At 43.5% G+C, this 25,101-nt stretch overlaps 1 protein-coding gene across 1 annotated transcript; it reads right to left on the minus strand.

Annotated features, from left to right (window-relative positions):
* Positions 1 to 2,843: 2,843 nt before the first annotated feature.
* Positions 2,844 to 24,474, minus strand: rybpb (RING1 and YY1 binding protein b). Its single transcript, XM_063911978.1, has 5 exons — positions 24,290 to 24,474; positions 23,037 to 23,162; positions 7,249 to 7,563; positions 6,483 to 6,581; positions 2,844 to 5,711 (listed from the first exon to the last, which is right to left on the minus strand). Exons 1-5 carry the CDS (start codon positions 24,313 to 24,315, stop codon positions 5,462 to 5,464), a joined length of 816 nt encoding a protein of 271 aa, XP_063768048.1. The 5' UTR covers positions 24,316 to 24,474; the 3' UTR covers positions 2,844 to 5,461.
* Between the last annotated feature and the right edge of the window lie 627 nt (positions 24,475 to 25,101).

The raw sequence follows: 25,101 nt of genomic DNA on the forward strand, positions 1-25,101 counted from the left end.
TTTCGTAACAATGGTTTCAATTCAGCATCTCTTAATGTGGCGGACCCTCCGCGCGAACTTGCAAACGGAGGGGGGGGGGGTGGGTGTAGGGTGTAGGGGGCGGTTTGGAATTGATCCTAAAGCAAGACAAGACTCAATTCCAAACTGAGTTTTATTTTTGATTTATATTCATATTTGATGCTGCTTTAAAGTCCTGACATTTCCTGTTTATGTCCCAGGGAGGGCACTGTATTTAATCCCCTCCACCGGAGAGAAGGGAGCCTCATTCAGTTCCAGAATTGGGCCATAGGAACAAAATACAACAGGAAACACAAACTAAGATCATGACAAAAATAGCAAAGTTGTGTGATGAAAAAATGGGTGGGGGAAACCCCATTTTTTGCCACGTTAGTGTGGCAGTGAGGGAACAGGGGCCTTGCTAAGTTTAGGTGTTATTGCTTCCCAATTATTTTGTTCAAACAGTTAACTTGAGGACCATCATTTTAAAAGCCTGAGTGAAGTTGCAGGGCGTTATTTGTAAATGTATGTTACAGAGTACTTGATTCATTTCTAATTACAATCTTTTACTCACATATAATCTGTAATACTCCTCTAAAGAGCCACAATAATTCATCTGATTTATTATTCATCAAATTCCTTTCATTTGAAATAATGAAAATTAAGGAAAAACAACTTCTGAATTTCTGAAGTCCTGCCTAGGACCAAAGGCGAAGGACTAGTTATTATAACATGCCTTCATTTAGGTTACATGTAAAATACTGAGTATATTTAGTAGTACAGTTCTGCATCATATGTGTAAGTAAGTAGCGACGAGGAGGGTTACATAATTAAATAAAGGTAGTGAAGTAGAGGTATGTCTATCATACAATCCAAATACTTTAATGCTATGGAGTCATTTTTTAAAATATTTTAATATGAAAGTCTCTCCTCACTTTATCTGCTGTAGTAATAATGAACATTTCCCCATTTGTGGGACAAATAAAGGACTCTTCTGAAAAATGACTCAAGTAAAGTACTTGGTAACTTTCCACCAATGAGAGCGAAGTGGACAGACAAAGTGCATTAATAAATGAAGCAGTGGGAAATGGAACAGCCCCACTCCCTCGGTGAATGTGCTTTTACAACACTTAGACGTGTGTATAGATCATCAGTGGCGACAGAGGAGTGCAGCCATTGGCCATGGCTTTTAGACGGCACATTAGCTGGATGCTCCCCCGCCTCTGGAGGATGATGGAGGCTGCTGTCAGTCTGATGGCTCCCTCATGTGTCCCTGCGCTGTGGAGTCCTCTGCTGTGGCATCTGAATCAATAGTCTGCTGTCTCAGATCCATACACACTTCCTGTTGTCTGACGGTGTGTAACGCTGCATTCACATAGTTTGTCCTTTTGTTTTTGTCTAATAAGTGATATTAAACTTATTGTGTTTGACTTATTTTGTGAAATTGGACTGTCTCGTCTCCGGCCATGTCCATGTTTGTGTCTCCGGCCTGTACTACTAATAATAAAGCTGCATTCACATGACACATGATTTCCTGGTTCATACAACGTTTTGCCACGTATCATGGGAATGCAACTTTAAGCAGAGGTCGAAGAAGTACTTACTCAAGTAGTACTTCAGTGTAAAAATACTGTTACAAATAAAAGTCCTGCATTCAAAATTGTACTTGGGTAAAAGTAAATAAGTGAAGCATTCAAAAATACTTTAAGTACCGAAAGTAAAAGTACTTGTTATGCAGAAACAGAGGTGGTAGAAGTACTCAGATCTTGTACCTAAGTAAAAGTAGAAGTACCAGAGTGTAGGAATACTCTGTCACAGTAAAAGTATTCTAAATGTTCCTCCAGTGAAAGTAGAAGTACTCAGGTTTTGTACTTGAGTAAAGTAGAAATACCAGAGTGTAGGAATACTCTGTCACAGTAAAAGTATTCTAAATGTTCCTCCAGTGAAAGCAGAAAGTACTCTCATCTAAATGTACTTAAAGTAGCGACAGTAAAAGTAGTCATTGTCTGATTGGTCCATTTCAGAATAATATCTCTGATATGTTTTAGAATGATTGATCATTAAAGTGTTCTCAGAGCTGGTAAAGGTGCAGCTAGTTTGAATGGCTTTGTATACTGCAGGGTAGCTGCTGGATTTACTCCAGGTGAACTACAGTCTGATTCAAGGGTTGATTATGTTTCACGTCATTAATCCTAATCTGCCTAGCAACTAAAGATATTAAATAAATTACAACATTTACCTCTGAATTGTAATGGAGTAGAAGTACAAAATTGAAATACTCAACTAAAGTAAAGGCAGATCAAAACTGTACTTAGATACAGCACTTGAGTTAGTCTACTTTACACCTCTGTGCAGAAAGGCACATTTAAGCACCAGTTACGTTTTATTGTAAGTACCACATTACTGTGTTCAACTATTTAATTTTGCACTTGTTGAAGTTTAGAATTGATTTGAATTACTTTATACACTACTGGGTAGCTTAACCCATAATAATATATCATACTGTGTCTACATTTGTTTCATATTAATAAAGAAAATCTGCAAAGAAACTCGTAACTAAATATTTAATATAAAGTACAACATTGACCTACAAACTGTGCATTAAATGTATAAATAGGTTCATATATATATATATATGTTCATTTAATGTTTTTTGTTTCAACAGTTTGTTTTAAACAGTTACTTACCTGTATATCATGTAAAACTACTCAAAGTACAAGTACCGTCATTTTTTATTGAAGTACTTGAGTAAATGTACTTGCTTTGAGCCGAACATCTGCAGTGACATGCGTCTGTAAAAACACGAGTGGACCAACAAAGGACACGAAGCACCCCAGAAAGAAAGATAACTTTAACAATTTTATTTGTGAAAAACTACAAGCAAAATTCATAAATAGACGTTTCTATTTGAAGCGGAGGAAAATGATCGGGTTAGCCTATAAGCGTAAAGTCGTGCACATGCCAGAAACATGTATTATTTTAACATTATAAGCTAGACAAGGAGCCGTGATCCGCCGAAAATGCTGCGTACATTTCCCCACCAGGAACATAATGTGACCATTTCACGAGGGGAAACAATGACACATCAGCTATAAGTTCAAAACAAAAATGCAGTAAACAAAGAATGGATTATTGTACTTTCCCTAAAACGTTTTTTTTTTAATACTTTTTCTCTTTTTTTAAACCGAGCAATAACTTTAAAAGCATTGTACAAGACATTGTAATAGGAAGAAATGAGTTTGTATAATACACTTAAATTGGGAATTCACGGTTAAGGTTATACAGTCAGTCAACAAGCCTTTGATATATCGGTCTCTGACAAACAAAGCTAAAAAAATGTAACCATCTTTACACAGTAAATTAAGGTTACTGGTCGCACACAAGAACAGAACTGCTTGCGCGGAAACAGGAAACAAAAGACTTCAGCTCCAATGCCATCATTCATAGTGTTTTTGCACCTTTTTAAAATTCTATTTACAAGCAATAATTCATATATTCAGCAATAATTTAACAATGAATCCTTTCTGTCTCGGTCGGGTGAAGTGGTTGCAGATAAGGCAGGTGAAAACATGGCTTTTCAGGCCCATTTCTAACAGATTGCATTACAAAGCAGGGTTAGTATTTGAGATTTTCACTAGAAATTGGATTTTTTTTACCCCCCCCCCCCCTCTGACCCGACACATTCCTCACTTTGAACACTGAATCCTTATTTGTATGCAATAAAGTATATAATTACATTAGCTTAAGAGCAGGAAGTCCTCGTCTCTCGGGGACGTCATTCTACTCCCTACGTGTGAAAGCTTTCAGAGGACAAACCCCTCACATCCCAGGAGGATATTAAGAGTTTTTGGGGACTTGTTAACCTCACCTCACCTGGATTTAGTAAAGAGAGGGGGGGTTACCAAGGTCATAGGATTGGACCCGGTTCTCTTCACACACACACCCAGTCTTGCTTCACACATTAGGGCAACATGCACCTGCTGGGTGTGGAGCCGCTAGTGTTTTTGGACTCAATAAGAACACCATTTACATGGATTATATTAGTCTTTATTTGAACTGTTATTCATCTCACACATTAGATAATTGCATTTCAAATTGTTATTTATCTGTCTATGTATCATGTCATTATGAAATTCCTTTGGTCCTTCAATAAATAAAACTAGGATATCATATACACATTTATTCTTTATACAATTTAATACACTTTAAAAAGGAAATGATGTTGGTCTAAGTCTCAGCTATAGGTGAATTTAAAACCCATAAATAAGCCTTGCTGTACTTAAAAAAAACGAAAATTGAAAGAGCATTTGTGTTTTACAAACTACTGCGATATTTTTTTGCCTTCAATGACAGGAGTCTTAAATTAATTTAAATTAAAACAACGAAAAAAAATAAGAATTGTCAAATCTTCTGCACATGTTTTTCTAGGGTTGTGAGAGAGGCGGAGGACCACAACGAAAACAAAAGTTTAACAGCTAGTTCGATGTGGTTCAACCAAGAGGAGCCGCGTGAAGCCATCATTCAGTCACAACAGAATGAAACATCTCTAACTTCGAACCGGGAGAAAAACCCAATATCCATGAACGGAATGAGGGGGAAAAGAGCAACAGCTTTTTAGTGTTTTACACAACAGCCTACACTGTACAGGTAAGGACATAAGATACTGTATAAGAGATCTGCTAGAGCATACTAAATCAGAGACAGTCTAGTCTGAAAAAGTCTGAAACCTCGGGTGACCTTGGGACACGCAGACGGAGGTCGGAGTGAGACAGTGTTATTGAGAGAAGAGTCTGATTCATCCGTCACATTGAGTGAAAGGGCGTTTCCAGATCTGCAAAACCGCTTCACAGTGTATCTAGCACCAGTGTGTGTGTGTGTGTGTGTGTGTGTGTGTGTGTGTGCACACCTGTGTGTGTGTGTTGTCATATCATCTTCATAAAAACACTGAAGGAATGATCGATCGTCAGGGCTACACGGCAAAGCTTCAACATAAGAGAGAGGAAGAAAGTATACAGGTGCAATAGGGAGTAAGGGGGGGGGGGGGTTAATAATAGTTATTGAAATGAGGGTGGAGGGTGGTGTGGGGGAGGGGGGAGGTTGTGCCCAGCAGGAGATTTTCTTCTTTACAAAAACAAAAAAAGAAACCATGGCCTCACATCCACGTACAAATATAAAACAAAACAAGTGTCTCGATGCTACCGCGAAGGGGAGTTTGGGAGAGATAGGAGGGGGGCGGGGTAGGGGGCTATTCCTTGTAGTTCTCCCCCAGAAGAACGTTTAGTTCCCTCTCATCCGTCCTCTTAGCATCCGGGGATTGGTGATGTAAATGCAGGCGTGGGCAGCGATGGGGGGGGGGGGGGGAAAGGGGAAAATCTCTCCATCCATAGTGTCCAGAAATGTGGGAGAAATGTGGGGGTTTGGATCAGGGGGTTAGGACGGGAGACGGGGGGAGGGGAGGGGGCTCTCAGAACGACTCGTCGTGCCCCACAGAGAGCTCTCCTTTGGGCGTGGAGGCCCGCGACGAGCCCTTGTCCATGCTCTCGGAGCCGGAGCTCTGGTGCTGCTGTTCGGAGCCCGCGCTGGACGTGATGGTGGACGAGGACGTGGAGGACGAGCGGGTCTTCTCCTTAAAGTCTGTTATGATCACCGTCACGTTGCCCACGGTGATGGCCAGCTGCTGCGCGGTGCTCCGGTCGATGTTCTTCAGTTTGGGCCTGGAGGGGGCGGAGATGGAGAAGAGCGTTAAGAAAACAGCAACGAGTCCTAAAACCCGGGAGTGAGTTAGCATTTCACCACTTCCGGTTCCCTCGTCTCAGAGGCAGTGCAATTTCTCCGTAGGATTTTGGAAAATAAGGTCTGTGGTTGACACTAATTTAAGAGACGGATCACGTTTTCTTCTACGACATTAAATACATCAGCAGTGAAGCAGTGAAACAAACGCTTCAACTTGTACAATTTTGAATCTGAAAGTTCGTTGAAAGGATCTTAAGTTGGCGTGGCGTTGAAGTCGTGCGACCGTGCTGTACTCGCCTGTAGGTCGTTTATAGCATCACGTTAGCATTTTGCTTCTGGAAATTCAATTTATGATTCGAAAATTATACACGTAGGGTAGACATGTGGAGATTTGCATTCATCAAACAGGTTCGTTTTCCACAGATCTTATCTTTTCACAATATTCCAAAATCCTCTGGAGAAATCGCATAGATTTTTTGTCGAGGGAACCCATGCGCAGCTTTCTTCCGGGTCAGCCTACAAAAATACGTCATCCCTGTGTCAGCGCCGTGGGGGCGGCTACACTAAATCGCTCAATTCATCTGGTGACACATGGACCAGAATGAGTGTGTGTAAACTGAGAGTGGGTGTTTAGTGTGAGAGATCATTTGTGAATCAGTTGGAGCTGCAGGGTGTCTCTGAAGGGAAGCTCTGTGATCGTCGTACGGGAGAAACCAAAGAGACGGGGGACGGAGGGAGGGGAGGATACACACCTGGAGATGTGAGAGTTCTTGTTGGTCTTGGTCACTGATTTGCCAGACTGTATGCTGTGTTTTTCACTGGGGGGGCTCTGGTGGTTGTCTGATTTGGGTCTGGAGGAAGAAAAAACTGAGAATGAGGAAGACGCTGTGATTCATTTAAAAAAATAAGTTAAGATAAGAATTACTCCATTAATCCCAGACGGGGACATTTTAGGTTGCAGCAGCATAACACAATACAAGTCCTTGCACATAGCAGAAAATAAAATAAAAGTAAGGAATAAACTTTTCTAAAGTATCGTTTATTCCTTATTTTAAGGATTAAGAAGATCATAATTGACACTATTCAAACACTGATTGGCTAAAACCATAAAGGCGGGTGATGCAGTTAGGGGTGAACATGCCTAGAAACAGTTACACCACTAAGAAAGTTCGATAGTCTTAATGCTAAAATCGATTGCTTTGGTCTGAACCCACGTCATCAGGAAATTGTCGGTATTTACTTCACCCCAGGAGGAAAACAGGAAACAGTTCTCTCACTCATGATTGTATTTTACAGAAGTAGAAGAAGAGAGTTTCTGCAGCTTTTTGTCGAGTCTAGTATGTGTTAACAGACTTATTGAGACAGAAATAATACAGAAACTAAACGGTCTCAGATAAGTACTGTGTCTCTACTAAAGGCTTTCATGCCGTTGACTTAACCACATTATTTATTCATAAAGGGACATGACAACACATACACAGATACACGTGCAGAAGGTAAGTCTATGTGTTTACTGACCTGGTCTTTTTGCTGCTGGGCTTCTTCGTGACGGCCGGGATGATTTCCCTCTCTCTGTCGGGCTTGTCTTTGATTGGCTGTTGTTCGGTGTCGCTCTTTTCCTTCTCCTTCTCCGGAGCATCTTCCTCTGGCCTCCTGATCTCCGGGAGCTCCACTTCTGGACGGACCTCTCCAAATGCGCGCTCTCCTTCACCGTCGGGGCGCTCCTTGTCTGAGCGCTCGCTCCTCTCCCTTCGATCCTTCTTGGGCGGGGGAGGCATGGGGTACTGCTGAGCCACCTGCTGGGCAACCAGCTGGGAGTTGATCCTGGGTTTCCTGTGGAGGAGATCCAAGGCAGAAAGATGGATTAGTCTCGTAGGGGAAACCTGATGCAACACACTGCGGCTGACAAAGACTGAACCTAGAGGTCGGGGACGGAGAAGGGACGGCAGCAGAGGTGGGTGTAAGCTGATGTAGCAGCCCTGCTTTGGGGGTTAATCTCATCAGCTTGCCGCCGTAATAAAATGAATGCACGGGATAACAAGGCGGGACATTTGGCAAACGTCACTTAGGTCGTCTAATGTGATTCCTGCAGGGTTGACCCCCTTTGTCACAGACTGAGATTCAGGTGGATATGGTGTAGCTGCTCCACCGACTGACCTCCACAGCCACCACAGAGAGACTGCCACCTTTTTCTCTCATTTTCAGTTTCAAATAAATAGGCTGTTAGATTTTGGGGGGTTTTCTCTTTCCTGTAGTGTGTTATATAGGTTTGTGTGCATGTAAATGGTCTGCAAAAGCTAAATTCCCAAAAGTCTAACAACACTGAGGGTTTAGTTTAAAGGCTTTACGCTGTATGCCACCATCCGATCGCTGCATAATTAAGTAACTCTACGGACATTATCTGCCAGCTAAAGATCGAGATGGACATCCCGGCTTCTACCATCTGTCTGTCGGGACCTTGCAGTGACCTTGCAGTGACCTGAGGGAATATCAAGCTTTTCATGCAATTTCTACAGTCATGTACCCACCGGGGCTTTTCTGGAGAATCTTAAATATTTTAAACTCGAAGCAGCCGGACATCAAATTGCTCTGAAAAAAAAGACGCTGGTCACTGGCTGCTTCCACTGGTCCAACGCTGGTGCCCTGAGGCCCACTTCTATCAGGTCATGTAAAGCCATCCCTGTCCACGGTGTTGTATGACCACGAAACCGTTACATGCAGGAAGAGCAGCTCCACGGGCTGTGCAGATGTGCGGGGCCCTGAAATTGTGAGGCCAAACGCTAACCAGTCAGGCTGCCAGAGCCAACACACACCTGCCTTCAATGGACACCAGCTGGCAGCGTCTGGGAAAAAAAGTCAGAAGACCTCTAGGGGGGAGGGAAGGGAAGGATGTCGGCAGCCTTCCAGAGACCAGACTGCAAGCCAGCAGCACGGATAATCACAGGCCAGTGCTGGGCAAGCACGGTGAGGAGTGAACCACAAATACACACACACACACACACACACATACACACACACACACACACACACACACACACACACACACACATACACGTAATTGAAAAGCTTAGCGTGCAAACAAACAGCCTGGCAACAAAAACACACACGCTATACAAGCGAGCTGTGTATACTCAACCCTTCCAAACCCAATTCTAGTCTTGGCAGGAAGGGGATTTGGTGATATCCCAGCAGTGGAGATGAGGTTCCCCCTGATCCGTAGGACTGCTTTAGAGGATATCTGTGGTCGAGAAGGGACTTTTCAAAAAGCCGTAGAAACTCTTGAGAGGAAGCACGGAGCCAGAGGAGCAAGTGTTCCTGCTGGAGAAATGAAGCTCTGACAGGGAAAACAAATGATTTTTGGCTTTGCTTTCAGAATGTGACGGAAAACAGAAGAAGCTCAATAAATGTCAGGCGGTGACGCTGATTTCTGTGGAGAGTGGTTTCTCAGACAGCTGCTTAAGTGGTTAGCCTCAGTGTTTCAATTTGGCAAACATCATATTGCCAGTCCAGTTATTCCCGTTTCTGCACTTCCACCCTTTCACAATCAACGCTGCACTCACCGAGAGTCTTTTAACAATCCAACTTTCTTTCTCCTCCATTGCTCCATCAAGCTCGTTAAGTCTCCCCCTGCTGTTGTGGCTCATCACAGACAGGGACGTTGTTTTGTTGAGGAGAGGGGCAGGGGGGGGGGGGGGGCGTGAAGTCGATCAGACGGCAACTAATCGCGACGTAATAGAGCATCATGTCATTACGTTCGCACCACACCAGCTGATGTGAAAGCTGAGGAGCCCTGGGCTGTTGATCCAGTATCCATTAGCTGCCCTGGCAGTCTGAAGCCTGAGGCTCTTTCCACCTGGTCCTCCCAGGGGGCCTCCGATGGGGGAGAATTAGAGGGTTGTACGGGAGTGAAATGTTCTTCCCATCCCAGTCTAGCTTCATAATTGCCGTGCCTGTCCTGTTCCCGTCAGATTGATCACAATTTAATTTCAATCTAGGGTTCTTACTTCCAGGGTTTTCTCTCCTACTACTGGCCCCCGCTTAGATCACACAAAAGGTGTTTTTGTTTAGTTTTTTATGACAAAACCATTGTGCATCCAACCAGCAAATGTTACGACGTGCTTATAAGGCGCATGTTGGACGTGTTAGAGGCATCTTATATAAGCACATTGTTTGGATGCTACGGCAGGATGCCCAGTTAGTAAACAATGAGCTGCGAGTGTGTGAGGATATCTGGATGTGGAACCTGAGTAGCCCAAATTAGCTTTTTGATTGCTGGTAATTAATTAATGGGGTAATTACATCAGTCCTAAATACATAACAAATTCCCTGGCCTTGTTTTGGACTTTTTTTGATCCACATATATTATAAATATAGAGGCAGGGTTTTGTCCACACAAATGATGATTTTTCCCTGTAAAATGTTACAGTGATGCCAGAAAACAATATTTCAGTCAGTCAAAAACGGCAGAAATACTTGAAAAATATGAAAATCGTGTCAAATAGAGCGTCAGACGGCAGGAACAGCTTTGTTTTCACGGGGCTCCGACGTCATGTGGTTGTTTACGTCCGCCCCGCCATCTTGAATAGGGCGCCATGTCCTCGTGATAATTGATGTGTCTAAAATACAAGATCAGCTCCACAGTATTGCCCTCGTACTATACATTTCTAGAAAAACCCCTCTAGAGTCACTCCATATTTCACATCAATTAGCTGCACATAGAGCAGCGTTGTTGCCTATGGTTCCTGCAGCTGCACGGGGCATTTCTGCCTCCAATAGTAGTGTTAGAACATTTCAAACCTTGAAAATAAACACAGTTTCATGTCACTGATGCCTAAAATAATGCAATAAATTGAGTGTATTTTAACATCTTAAGACCAGGGAAGTTTAATACAACAACAATGTATGTTCTAAAGCGTTCTTAATAAACAAACCAGCCAGATGAGGAAGTTCGTGAGGAAAGCAAGGTGGTGCTTTCAGGCATGCAAATCCATGTGACAAGAGACAGGTGGCCCGTAGATCAGGTGTCAAAGAGAGATCTCTAGCCGGGGACTGAGGTATCACTTTGCCGACTGACAGTCAATTATGGTCATTATTATCTGTAAGGGAACATTTCAAACACTTCACCACTACTCTACCATTCCCCTCCGGCTGACATCACATAACCTGTCACTATATGAATCCTGTGCTCCATCATCCAAATGCCACTTTAGAAAGCGTGACAGAGAATTACAATCTTTGTGAGGCAGCCTGATCTGACTGATAACAATGCTACAACAACGCCATGTGCTCGCAACCTCTCGGTGCAAACACGATCCGTCTCTCTAACCCACAGGCGCGAGTAAACAGACTGTGAACGCAGACGGCATCCAAACAGGACCAGGAATCATTTGGTTTGGCAGTGAGCGCTGTTATCCGAGTAGGTGGCGAATGAGTGATCGATCGGCCGATAAGCTCCACGCCTCCTTTAGCCTGTCGCGCGGCTGAAACCCTGGACGGAGCGCCGACATGTGTGTCAGCAGAAGCGGCCCCGGCAGTTAAGCGGTGATTCAGTGCCAGCTGTAAGTCAGCCATGAGTTGCTGCTGGCATGATGGAGCCGCCGCTCTGTTTGCCCCGCCGCACATCATGGCAATACTCTGCGGCTCATTAACACGCCTGGAGGCTCTGCATGAAACCATATGCATGTGTTATCAAATAGATGTGGCCCTGCTTACTTTGTTCAAAATGAATCTACATAATCTGTCAAGCATAAAATGTCATAATAAAGTACATTCCTCAAAATGACTAAACCTTAACTTCCAAATCAAGAATAGACCAACGTGCAATAATGTCAAAAAGCTATAACAAAACAAATAAAGATAGCTAAACCACTGTTGTGCAATTCATAGTTCAATAATTATAATAAAAACTGTACCAACAATCTGTAAATCACCCAATATATCATTTAAATCCTGTTATCCAGCGGTGTTAAGTGCACTTAAGTACAATTTTGAGACACTTGTACTTTACTCGTGTTATATGTTATACTACTCTGTACTTTTACTCCGCTACATTTATTGAGTACCTTTAGTTGCTAGGCAGATTAGGATTAATGATGTGAACCCTTGAATCAGACTTTAGTTCACCTGGAGTAAATCCAGCAGCTACCCTGCAGTATACAAAGCCATTCAAACTAGCTGCACCTTTACCAGCTCTGAGAACACTTTAATGATCAATCATTATAAAACATATCAGAGATATTATTCTGAAATGGACCAATCAAACAATGACTACGTTTACTGTCGCTGCTTTAAGTACATTTAGATGAGAGTACTTTCTACTTTCACTGGAGGAACATTTAGAATACTTTTACTGTGACAGAGTATTCCTACACTCCTACACTCAAGTACAAGATCTGAGTACTTCTTCCACACTTAATTATACATTTAACCCTTCATTTATTTCAAACATACTGCTGCTGCTTCTTTTCTACCAAAATGAAATTGTTATTTAAATGCATGCCCTATATCTTATAGTGCTTTATTTTCGGTCTCTATTTCACTTTTGCATCAACAATGTACATTCTCCCTCTGTCAGACAAATAAAGGATTTTGATTCTGATAAAACCTCCATGTTTCACAAGAGAAGGAGGTGCTGGAAATGATCCTGGGGTGAACTCCAGGGTCCAATTGCTGAGATTGCTCCAACCTCCCACTGCTGCCAATATTCCCGGGGATTCAGCGTGAGTGTGTGAGAGCGAGAGTGTCAAGTGTGTAAAGCCTGCTGTCGAAACGCTCCCCGCTGCGAGGGCTTACAGCTTATTACCTCCCCCTTTTGCGGGCCATGATTGACAGATCTTCCTATGTTTGGCCCCTGAATTCCACCGTCTGTAGAGGGGGAAGGTAGCGGTGGGGGAGACTCCCCCCTCCATGGGATGCCCTGAAATAACTATCATCATGCTTAAAAGCTCCTAATTCAGTCAGACTGACACCCATAGTTAGCAGTCAGCCTGAGCCCTGTGAGACAGACACACTTCAGCTGCTGGAGCAGCCCATTCTGCAAGAACGGGGGAACACATTCAGCCAAATTTGAGGGGGGTGGACCAGTGAAACCATAGAATAATAACCTATAAATAACTCTTAATAGCTCCCTTTGTTTTATTGCAAAAAAAGTGCATTCTGAAAATTTTCACATCCTTTTTTACAAAACGTAATGAACAAACCTGACATCTCTGGAGAAAAATAAGTGCAATTTCAACACTTTTATGCCTTAGTTTATCATTTAAACATGACTAACCTACAGATCATTTACAAAGACACAACATATGTACTCATTGGTATCTGTAACTGAACAATAAAGCATTTTACTTAATGATCAAAACTACTTTCTATTATGTTATATTCATTTCCACATCGGTGTAGTAATCCTGACACACCACTATACAAACTAATGGGGGAAATATTAAGGAAGAAGGTTAGCCTAAGTTGTCCCTCTAACTTTTGAATGTAAACAATTGATATATATCCAGATTTTATGTAAATTGTTTTCTATATCTTAACATAAAATCATTTTCGGTTTTTAATCGTTTTTTACATTTTCTTTGTTTCATTTTTTGGTGTTTTCTCTAACTTTTGATCTTCTTTAACTGTGGTTTTGTATGCACCACGTACACCGAGGCCAAGTCCTCGTATGTGTGAACCAACTTGACGATAAAACTCTGATTCTGGTTGACAAAATAAATAAAAAGTTGTGAAAATCTTCTCTGTAATTTTTGCACTGTACAAAGTCATCCTGCTGGCTGTTTCTTTGCCCAAGGACCCTATGTTGGACGCCCCCAAAAACAATGAGCCGGAGCACTTCATGAGAGCGACGGAGTAATGAAGAGAGCGTGTGATGAAGGGAGAGGCCTCATTAACTCAGCTCTTTTATTTGAAGTGCTGTGTGAGGAACAGCAATTATTTCCTGCCAGTCTGAGTGAACGCAGTGGCAGGCATGCGAGTGGAGAGGAGAGAGACGACAGTATTCCTCGGCCCATGGATGGCCAACTGCACTATTCAACAACTCCCACTCTCTCATTCAGACTTTGTAAATAAGCACAGAACAAACGTGTACTCCTTGTCCTCGAAGATGTATACACTTCTCAGCAAATATAAAAACTCCATTAAGAGGCGTTCAGCGGTGACCTTGTTTCCCCCGACATGGGACTGACAGGCCGTCACAGCCTCAGCCTGGAGCACATCTCTCAGATCCAGCATGTGACAATGCCACAGGGCTTAGTTGTATCACCATCACCCCCCCCCCCCATGACGTGCTGGCAACCATGTAATTGATCTACACGCTCTCCACTGTGTCAACACTTGCCGTACGCCTTGATCATTATGTAGGAACACGTGACGCGCTACCCTCCCCCCACCAGTATGGAGGGTGATGGAGCAGAATAGAGCTGCCTTCATGTGCTGCTGCAAATTTAACTACCCATATATTTATAGATCCTGTAAATATGTGTTATATTGTTGAATAATGGACCGTCTTTCCAGAGATACGGCTGGAGTGATCACTGCTTGGCTCCTGGCTCAAAACAGTGCCGAAAAAGTAGCACGTGTTAGACAACTTGAGCATAGATCTTTATCAATGGATTATTTGAGTGTAAATAAACTACAATGTTTATAGTAACTACAGCTTTAACAAGGACTCAGTCGGCTTCCAATAGAAGTGCCAACGTGTGCTGCTTCTCGTTGACAAATATGGATGTTTGCTGGCTTTTTTATGTCTTCTAGTAATAGGATTTCGGACCGCTATGGTGCGTTCACACCGGACGCGACGCTTGGCATAATGTGTTACTATTGTTTTATTCAGGGTTTTGTCTCAGGTAACTACTGTCAGCGTACATCCTCAAACTCAAACGCAGATTTTCATCGTAAAAATGTTAAAGTGATGCCAGAAAACAATATTTCTGTTCGTCAAAAACTACAATTACTCCCAAAATATGAAACCGTGTCAGATAGACCGTCAGACGGCAGAGACACAGCTTCGTTTTTACGGAGAGTAAATAATGGGATGGATGTCCGGTGGGTCTGCCGGTGGAAGAGTGGCAAGCAGCAGGCTGACACTGAGACTGAGATTTCTGATTGTTTCTTTTACGCTCCTTTTTTTGGTAGAGGAAGTAAAGAAAACTGGATTTATTTGTTGTTTAAGCTGCTATATATGACTCAGCAGCTTTAAGACGTGAAGAAACTATTATTTTTGCTTCGCTCTGATGCGTTTCTTTCGCCGGAAAGAGGGCGGGCTGTAATTTCGGCTGGAATTGAGCCCTCATACTATGTTTTTCTAGAAAACCCCTGAATAGGAATATTTGCTGGCTTTTTTATGTCTTCTAATAATAGGATGTTCAACACTTATGGTGCGTTCACACCGAACGTGATGCTTGGCATAGTTGGGTTATTATCGTTTCACATCCTGTTAATATATATATTTGTCGATAGCTTAGAAAAAAGGTGTCAGAAAAGTGTCCAACCCCCAAATGTTTCATCCTGCAAAGAGTTGGGAACGCATTCAAATTGAAAACAAAACAAATCTTCACGTTTATGGAGTGGGAACCATGTGACTTTATATTGGAGAATGACACGTATGCCGATGAATTATTCATTGTTCTAGCAACGAGGGAATATTGATATTTTAGACCTCAATCTGACTGTGTGAACTTGTCTCCAGTTAAATAGAAAAGCAAATACCGCTGCAGTGCGGCGCTTGTGTTTCCTGTGAGAAACTCCTTTATCGGTCTGAGCCGGAGGTTACCCGGAGCAGCGTTGTCACCTCCAGCCATCCGTGGGCGAAGTGATCTGTGCGAGTGTGCAGTAGAGGCTGAATGAGGGGATCACCTGAAGAGCAGCCTGGGGCTACAGCGCTGCTCCATTCATTCCCACTTCACACCAGAGGCATTAAGCATTCATCCCTTCATGAGAGCCTTCCAGTCAGGACTTTGAGGGCTTAATGTTTCCGTCAGCCTCCCCAATCCCCCCTCTCCCTCCCTGCCTTCTACACCTGCTTGGAGTCGATTCAAGATTCAAGACCTTTATTGTCATTGCTACGGCACGACGACATGTAGGTGCAACATACGGTATAGAATAAAATACAAATAAGAAGCAAAACAACCATAAAGCTAGTAATAAAGAGACAAACATAAATAAACACAACTAAAATAACTACATTACACATGATAGGGCACTGTATTACACCTGGTAATAATAGCTTATTCTCTGTGGGAGATATCAGAGTTCAGCAGGTTTACGCCAGCTAGAAAGTAGCTGTTTGTCACGGGCTGATCTGAAGTCTGTGGATCCCCCACCATGTCTCCAACTCAAGCTCCATGTGCACCGCAGGATCCCAGAAATCATCTTCACCCCACACATGTCCACCAACAAGGAAGGTAATGAAATCTCTCCTAGAAATCTCAACTTCTCAGTAAAACTGTTCCGACCATGCTGATGTGTGTTTTCTGCTTCTCCTGACAGGTTAGAGGAGTCCGACTGTGTGGGAGTTCGGGGTGTACTCGAGAGTCATAAGCAAAAGGAGGGGTATGAAATGTCCAAGTTTTGGGTCTGTGTAAAAGACAGCTCATCTTTCCACTGACAGCTCCTTCCTCTCCCTGACTGACCTTTCAGGATACGGAAAAAGCCGCCTGGCAGACTGACAGCGAGTCGTTGCCGAGGCACTAAGCGCGTATGAGATTCCTCCATCAGCGGCACTGTGTCACATCGTTTGGCATCGCTCGTTTGTTTTCCTCCTCTCCATCATTCTCTCTTTTGTCTCCTTCATGTTCCTCCCCGTGCATTAACACCGCCACCCAGAATAAATCCTGCTGGCTTTAAGTAGGCCGTCTTCACCTCTCTTCACCCCTACTCTCTCTCTCTCTCATGCTGTTTGCCTCTGGTGTGCGTGAGCTAGCTGTCAAGTGGACCCGGTCACCCTGTCTCGCTGTCATCTCCTTGCCCGTGTGCTTAAGTATAAACACAGCCAGGTTTGAATTTGAATTTTGCAGCGACTGCCAAAGGCAACGTTGCACCTTCACAGCGGGCTCTTGTGTTTTACACGAGCAGAACGACACAAAGCAAGCAAACACATCTAAGTGAGCACACATGACACCAAGGCTGTGTCTCAATTCAATACTTCCCTTAGACTTACACTGCAGGTTGCACACGTGTGGAAGTGTGTGTTTGACCTTGTAGTCTCAAATTGAACGTGACTTCCATCGCTGCAGTTAGCAAGCTAGCAACAATCGTTCAGGGTAGCAAATCATTACAAACTTCTCAAATAACCCAATAAAATTAAGAGTGGTTCTTCCTGAAAGCAGGGTAATGGTACATTAAATAAAGACTGAACAGAACTATTTTAACTTTTATATGTAAAGGGTTTTTTTCGCCAAGGCTGTCTGGTACCCCAGCTCTTCTTATGAATCCCAGCTGATGAATATTGAGTGCAAAAACATCAAGTTTTTGAACATCCAGACACTCATAGTGAACTGAATCTTTCCATAAATGGCATTGGGACGCATTTATGCACTTAAAATAGCAAACGTAAGTACAGAAGTATGGGATTTGAGACAAGAGGAGTACAGAAGGCACGCTTCAAACCGACCAAACTCGTTACTTCTTTACATACTCTATTCCTTATTGCCCTACGGAGATAAATAAAGGTGTATCCTATCTCAACAACTCCAATACCTTGACCCTTAATGCGTTAGGATGATAACATGTTAAATTCTGGATTCACTTTCAACCTGTAGCAATGGGTGCCGTTCTTCCCCCATGCATGCATAGATGGTGCTGGTGGAAAACAGAAGCGTCTGTCCAGGCTAGCTCTCTCCCTCCCGGTGTAATGATGTGCTCCAGCCCCTAGAGACTCTTGGCTGAGTGAGCACAACCCCCCTTTGCAGTCATCCACACCCCTGCCCCCTTCCTTCAATTCACACACACACACACACACACACACACACACACACACACACACACACACACACACACACACACACACACACACACACACACACACACACACACACACACACACACACACACACACACACACACACACACACACACACACACACACACACACACACACACACACACACACACACACACACACACACACACACACACACACCCACCTCTGTCCCTTTGCCGCTGTGTTTCTGCTCGTGTCCTCTCATGCCCTCGCCTTCTCTTCGCTCGCTGCGACGATGCACTCCCTCTCTTTTGTATTTTTCCCCGACTCTCCGCACTCCCTCACCGTCGCACTCATTGTCTCGTCTTTTTTTGTGTGTGTGTGTGGCGATGAGCTCCGATTCAACATTTCTCTGTGATTTTTTTTGTGTCAGATTGCCAAATTGGCTACTGTATATAAAATCACTCACACTGTGCCAAATCCCATGAAGTAATTAAGAACTTTTAAATCCGGTAATTAACATGTAAAGATTACCCGCTCGTGCTTAGGGTTTTAGTGCAGATGCTGATAATGCTGGATAAGCAAAAGCAGTTTCACTCTGAGCAGTAGTGGGGGTGGGGGGTGGGGGCAGTGCAGATATAAATTGAACGCCAGCATGTCCCTCTTATGTAATTCCATTATCCCAGACAATTTGCCTTAATGCGACAGTGGTAGAATCCACGGATTATAATGACTCCATTCCATCGTAGACAGAAAGGGTGCACACGCACCGCACACGGCAATCATTTTCCAATAATTGTGCAGCCTTAACACTAACACAGAGAGAGGTTTTTTCTGTTTAGCTTTAGGGGTTGTGTACATTGTACATTTGATCCATGCGGATTCCTGGTTCTTACTCTCATAATCTGTGGATTTACCATATAGAGGTGTTATAAAAACACATGTACTTAAAGTGCATTAAAGTAGATCTACAGAGTCATGCATGATTACAGTAAGCAGACTTGTGTACAATGAGCCCTAAATCCTTCGTACTGTGTCAATATTTGTACACAGCGTGATTAACATCTCAGTCTAAACTGCAAGTAACTCTTATCAGTTGTTATACAGCCTTGCCTCACCTGGTAAGCATAATAAAAAGCTATTGTAAACCTAGAGGGACAGCCTGGTGACATAAACACAGATGAGCATGCAGAAAAATGTCATCGGATTTAGGTCAAATGAGCTTTATGTTTAATTTCATACGCGGTCAATCCAGGTCAGGAAGCTTTTTACTGAGTAATCTGGACTACAGCTTTTGGGGTGATTCTCTGTTCTCCTTTTTTTCTATTTCAAGCTCTACATTCACTGTATGTCAACACTGAATGAGGAAGTATCAAAGCTGCTGTGATTTATTTACGTTTGATGCCCTGTATCTGACTCAGGTAAATGGGATGCAAAGGATCAGCCTCTGTGTCCTTTCAGATAAATTGGGGACTCTTTCCTTTGGTTTATTTAATCTAGCCCGAGCACTGCATTTTCCTAACCAGTCATTTGTTCCGTTAAGCACAGATGGGAGCTACTAGAAATGGTTGGCAACAGAGCAACATCGCATAGATAACAGCGCCGCATGTCAAGGTACCCGAAGACGTCCTGTGATCCGCGTCATCAATCAATCTTTAGAGGGCTGCTAATGTGTTCTCCCTGAGCCTCGGGGGCTGACGGAGGCGCATACCAAACACGGCCACAAAGCAAACTGACGAACAGCAATGCGGTGTCACGTTCACACGGTGGTCTGGGAACAGATGCCAGAAACATTTTGGAATATGATAGTGTGCAGCTCACGGTGGATGCTAATGCGAACCCCTCCTCCAATGAACCGAAGAAGCTGAACACTCGGGCTACTTGGACTTGTAGATGAGCCGCGGGGTCAGGTGTAAAAAAATATGAGTGCTTTCTTGTTTAAGAGTCAGACCTGCAGAGTCTAGATTTAGCCTACTTGAGTATCGTATTACATCACTGAGTTGCACTGGGTCAACAGGTTCGCTAGGCTGCGCAGGGCTAGAGGGGGGGCTCTCGCTGCATGCTGATGCCCCAGCCGGAGTTTCTCTCTCGTTAACACACACATTCCGGCCTCCAATTGGGTAAATCGCAGCGGCGTGACCCTCGGTTAGCGAGCGAACCAGGGGACAAAGTGCAGTTCGAGCACCCGTCTGTCACCCGCTGAGGATCACGTTAATTGTGTGTTCTGTACACCTGCACACACAGCTTGCATCTCAATGACTCGGTGCACACTGTGAGGGATGGGTGGCTGTATAAAGCTCAGGGCGGGGTGGAAATATTGTTGAGTTTCTTGTAGAACAGACTCTGGGAGCTGCACCGCTGCACTCGTTTCTGCTGACGGCGACCTGTAGTAACAACAGCTTTTTCCAGATTCACATCGACTTTAATATCCCACACAGCGAAATTCATTTGGTGGAGTGCCCGAGGCGTAAGGACACCGTAAAGTCCATGTTAAAACCAATGGGATAACATGCCCAATAAGACCCACACGCATTTAATCTCATTGAGACCGCATAAACAAAAAGCATCAATCAAGCAGTGAAATCAATTTTGACATAAAAGAGCAAAAGTGCAGCTTACAGCCCTTAGGATTAAGCTGTTTTCAGGAATGGATGGAGGAATGTGCAATGCTTCGGCTGTATCCTCTCCTTCCTACAGTCAATACAGAATGACCTTTGTCCCAGGACACGGGAAAATAAATAAAGTTTTATGTGAAGACTTTGGAAGGAGAGCACTTCCAGGCAGCAACACAACACAAACCAATGCTTTATACAATCATTTGAGCCCATTGCACATATTAATGCCTTGCATAGCGTTCAAAAGTGATCAGATGATATTGTGGTCTGAAATCCTCAATAGGTGTAAAAGTGCAAGGGATCGGTTTTAGGACCCTTTAATTAAGCTGTTTTCTGGAATGGATGGAGGTATGCTTCAATCTGCTGTATCCTGTCCTTACTACACTGTCAATACACAATGACATTTGTCCCAGGACAGGGGAAAATAAAGCTATATGTGAGGACTTTGGAAGGCAGGCACACAGAAAGCTTTATACAATCATTTGAGCCCATTGCACATATTAATACCTTGTATAGTGCTCCCAAGTGATCAGAAAAACATGAAAATGTCGTCTAAAGTCCTCAATACTGTCTCAATATGTGTAAAAGTGCAAGGGATCGGCTTTAAGACCCTTTAATTAAGCTGTTTTCTGGAATGGATGGAGGTATTTGCAATGCTACACTGTCAATACACATTGACATTTGTCCCAGGACAGGGGAAAATAAAGCTATATGTGAGGACTTTGGAAGGCAGGCACACAAAACCATGCTTTATACAATCACGTCAGACAATTGCACCTTTCAAAGTTCACCTGTCGCCTTGATTCCAAAACAACTTGGGAGGAAAATAAGCGTTTTGCCTCGTACCGTCAGTGAGGAACTCTAATTAGTGAACACACGTGTCCTCACGCCCCAAAAGCACATTCAGAAAGCGGAGAGCCTCGGATAAAAGCGGCGAGACAAACATCCACACGTAGCCTCAAGTGTGAATCATTTAGCTAAGAGCATGTTGCTTTGTCCCATGCTCTGCTGGAACACATCAAACAGGGAGGAAAGAGAAAGCTAATTAGTGCTCATTAGAATAAGAGGCAGCCCCACAACTACACAATCGCATTAATCAAAGGTTAACTATTCACATCAAACGGGAACGTGTGACAAACACTCCTGTGATGTCATGTGCTCCCAATTACCAGATAGAGGCAACTGGGCTGTTGCCAAAGCACGGTGGCAGGATGGCGACGACATGCTCGTGTGTTTCCTGCTAAACCGTCAGCTGTAGTCCATAGCGAGAAGATAAAGGGGGAAGGGAGCCAGACAATTTAATAAATGAGCGCAATTTTGGGGGGTTTTCAGTAAAATGTTGTCAGGTTTTCTCCTCTGCGGTGCGCCGGCAGTGCCACTCATTGTAAAACCACAGCTGTGAGGGTTAGAGTGCAGGGTGACTCGTCAACAAACCCACATGTGACTCATCTATCTCTCCGTCTCATCGTGCAACTGATGACACGAGTAAACAAAGTCACATTGTGGTATACGCAGCTTCACTTCAAAAACATTCCCCAGAACGGGGGGGGGGGGAGGCGTCAGCGTACACAGAAAAGTGAAAGGGAATCCCGCCGTGACATTTAACTTATGCTTTCACCTCTGTTTCCCATAAGGCTGCTGCTGACGTCAGACAACACGATCAAAGGAAAGCTCGCAGGAAACGTCTGGGAAGTACAAGCCTGTTGCTAGAAATGCTGATATGACTAATTCTGGGACATTTTATGAGTAAAACACGTCACTTGTTTTTGGCAGATTGAACATGATTTATCATAGATCTAACAAGTGGAGCTCATCTGGACCGTCATGTCGGGTGGGGCTTTAGCTTCAACTAAGACATGGTAAAGAAATAAAATGCAAATCTGGGTTTATCTCTAAGGCTGCTTACCAACACAATCAATACTCCTTACTGTACACCCACCTCATGCACAATACATCAGACTTTTCAACCCATTATATGAACATCTGCAATCCTACAGGTAGGTGAAATACACACCTCGGTTTCCCATAAGACTTCTGCTGACCTCAGACAACATGTGTTCAAGTGGGAAACGACCGGGGAAATACAAGCCTGTTGCTAGAAATGCTGATATGACTAATTCTGAGAATTTTTCAGAAAGAAATCATGAGTAAAGTCACTTTGTTTTTGGCAGATTATAGACAAATAACAGGTCGCTAACAGGTGGAGCCCATCTGGACCCTCATGTCAGATTAGGCTTCAACTACATGGCGTTAACACATGATGGACGTAATCTCTAATGCTGATTAATAACACATTTACTTATCCAAGAAACTGTAGACCCACCTTATGCAGCATGCTCTGCAATCCTACAGGTCGGTGAAATGCACCGGCATGCATTCACCTTGTATCTCCACGAGAAAAAATAAAGGCTGTTGCTCCGATGATGCACTGTAGTAGCTGTACAGCCATCATGAAGTATGGTCTCCTCTTCCCCACCACAACCCCCTCCCCCCTCTGGCTAGTGAAGCAGCCAGCATACCTAGACCAATGCATAACAGCAATGCCAGGAGGATCAAATAAACAAATAATAAAAATAGGGATAATCCAGACAACGGAAGAGGCTGCTTGAAGAAGTGTCCATCAACAAGTCCGCTAACAGACAAATAGGCTGTCGATCAAAGTTGTCATTCCCATAAATTGCGATGCAGTGCTGCAGCCCAGCCAAGCAGGGGAAAAAACGAGACGCTCAGACGAGCGAGAGAGAGAGGGAGAGGAGGGAGAGCAACGTTACCTTGTGGATGTGCCCTTCCTCACATCGCAGATGCTGCATTTGAAAGCCTCGGCGGTGTTCCTGAAGGTGCACACGCTACAGTCCCAGTAGCCGTCATCTGCAGCCTGTTTGGCTTGTCTTTTTGGCCTGAAACGTTGAGGACAAGTTAGTTTTCTGAACATCATTGCATTAGTCAAGATAATATGTTAAGATGTAATGATCCGATATGAAAAATTCCCCTCTGTATATTTTGTGGGGAGTAGAGACACGGTGCAGTACAAATACACACATGTCCCCTTAGTAGATAGGTATAATAGAGTGTTCTTATTTATTCTGTATATTTTATAGTGTGTAGATACTCTCTGAATACGTGTCTTTTCTACAAAAAATATGTATTTTATTTTTATTTTATTCTATTATGATAGCACATTTGTCATTCTTGTACATTAACTGTCAAAATGCTGCTGTGACAAAACAATTTCCCAACTTGGGATACATAATCCATCTTTCTAACACAGGTATAGGTCCACACATGCATTATAGAGGTTTCCAGAGCGATGAGGCTGCCAGTCTGTCCTGCTCAAGGGCACCTCGGCAGTGCCCAGTATGTGAAATGGCACCTCTCCAGCTACCAGTCCACACTCACATTATTTATTTAGCCTGTTTGGGACTTGAACCGGCGACCCTTCAAGTCCCTACAGACTGAGCTACTGCCGCCCCTTAAAAACAAGTAAGGAGATTGTGACGAACATAACACGTTGTGTAATAAAAGCAGCTCCTAAGTGCCGCACGAATCATGGTGTTGTCATTAATCTGGGGTTCGAGTCCCGGCCAGTCCTTGGGGTTTATAACATCCACCACGCAGCTCCACATCGTCCGATTGCATCGCCAGCTAAGGCTAGCAGGCAGGCAGGCAGGGAAGCATTGCTGAAAAAAAATTCGGCATCGAAAGCTTAGCATGTCGGCTAACAAAAGCAATATCAAACAATGTCAATTTCGACATTGACCCTGCAAAAGGCTTCGTCGAGACGGAAGAGCGTTTCAGGGAATGCCAGGCGTCTCCTCTGAAAAAATTCCCTTTGTCTGTTAAGTGACTGGGGTTTGTAAAGGGGAGCGAGAAGCCGCCATAGTGACTGCACTATTCTAGCTAGCTGTGGCATACCGTACAGAAAAAAAAGGGAGAAACGATCCCCGTGTGAGGGAAACGCATTGCAAATATCGAGCCCCAAAACGTACAAAACCAGCAGAAATTGGGCATTTGTTGGTCGCATTACCTGGTAGGGCTCTTCTTGTCGCCCATGGTGGTGAATATTCCTCGGAAATAAGAAAGAAAAAGGGGCCTCCTTTTAATTGTCAGTGAATGTAGTGGGTTTCCAGATAGAGCCGCTGCTGAAGCTGTTGGCAGACAGGCTCCACTCAGCGCTGGCTCGAGGCACGGCACAGCGACTGACTGCACTACCCCCACGTGACCGCAGCTCGGCCAATCAGAAGGCGAGTCGGTTTAAAAGTCTGGATGGATGTTTTTTTATAGAAGCAATTTTTTAATAACTGCCAGGGGAAATTTGACAGACCTCGCTTTAACCCATAGTTCAGGATGACATTGTTGGAATATTGATTAGCCTTCATTTCGATGTCTTTTAAATTAAACGTATGAAGGAACTAAAATTGCTTCACACAAGACACTAGAAGATAAAGGAAGCAAAACACAAATCATTAAATTAAGTTATGCAAAACAAAAAACATTACTACAGTTTTGCCAAAACAACAGCTCAAATCATGTTAAAAAGAAGGTGCTATTAGTGCAAAAAAACGTTTTCGACAAGTGGATTTAATATATATATTTTAATTCTATTCTATGTAATCAACATTACAGATCTGCTCATTACAACAGTCAGAATTGTAATTTATGGTTAATAATAATACTATTATCAGTAATAATGATGTAATGCAGAAGCCAGGAGTTTCACCACCAGACTGAACCATTTTCACTCAATTTCACACATACTCTACGAGTGATTTGGAGTTTGAGGTTTACCAAAACTGCACATTATTGGACTCTGGGAGCAAGACAAGTAAGGAAACCCTG

The sequence above is a fragment of the Eleginops maclovinus genome, chromosome 20 (genome assembly GCF_036324505.1).
Source record: "Eleginops maclovinus isolate JMC-PN-2008 ecotype Puerto Natales chromosome 20, JC_Emac_rtc_rv5, whole genome shotgun sequence".
Taxonomy (NCBI): Eukaryota; Metazoa; Chordata; class Actinopteri; order Perciformes; family Eleginopidae; genus Eleginops; species Eleginops maclovinus.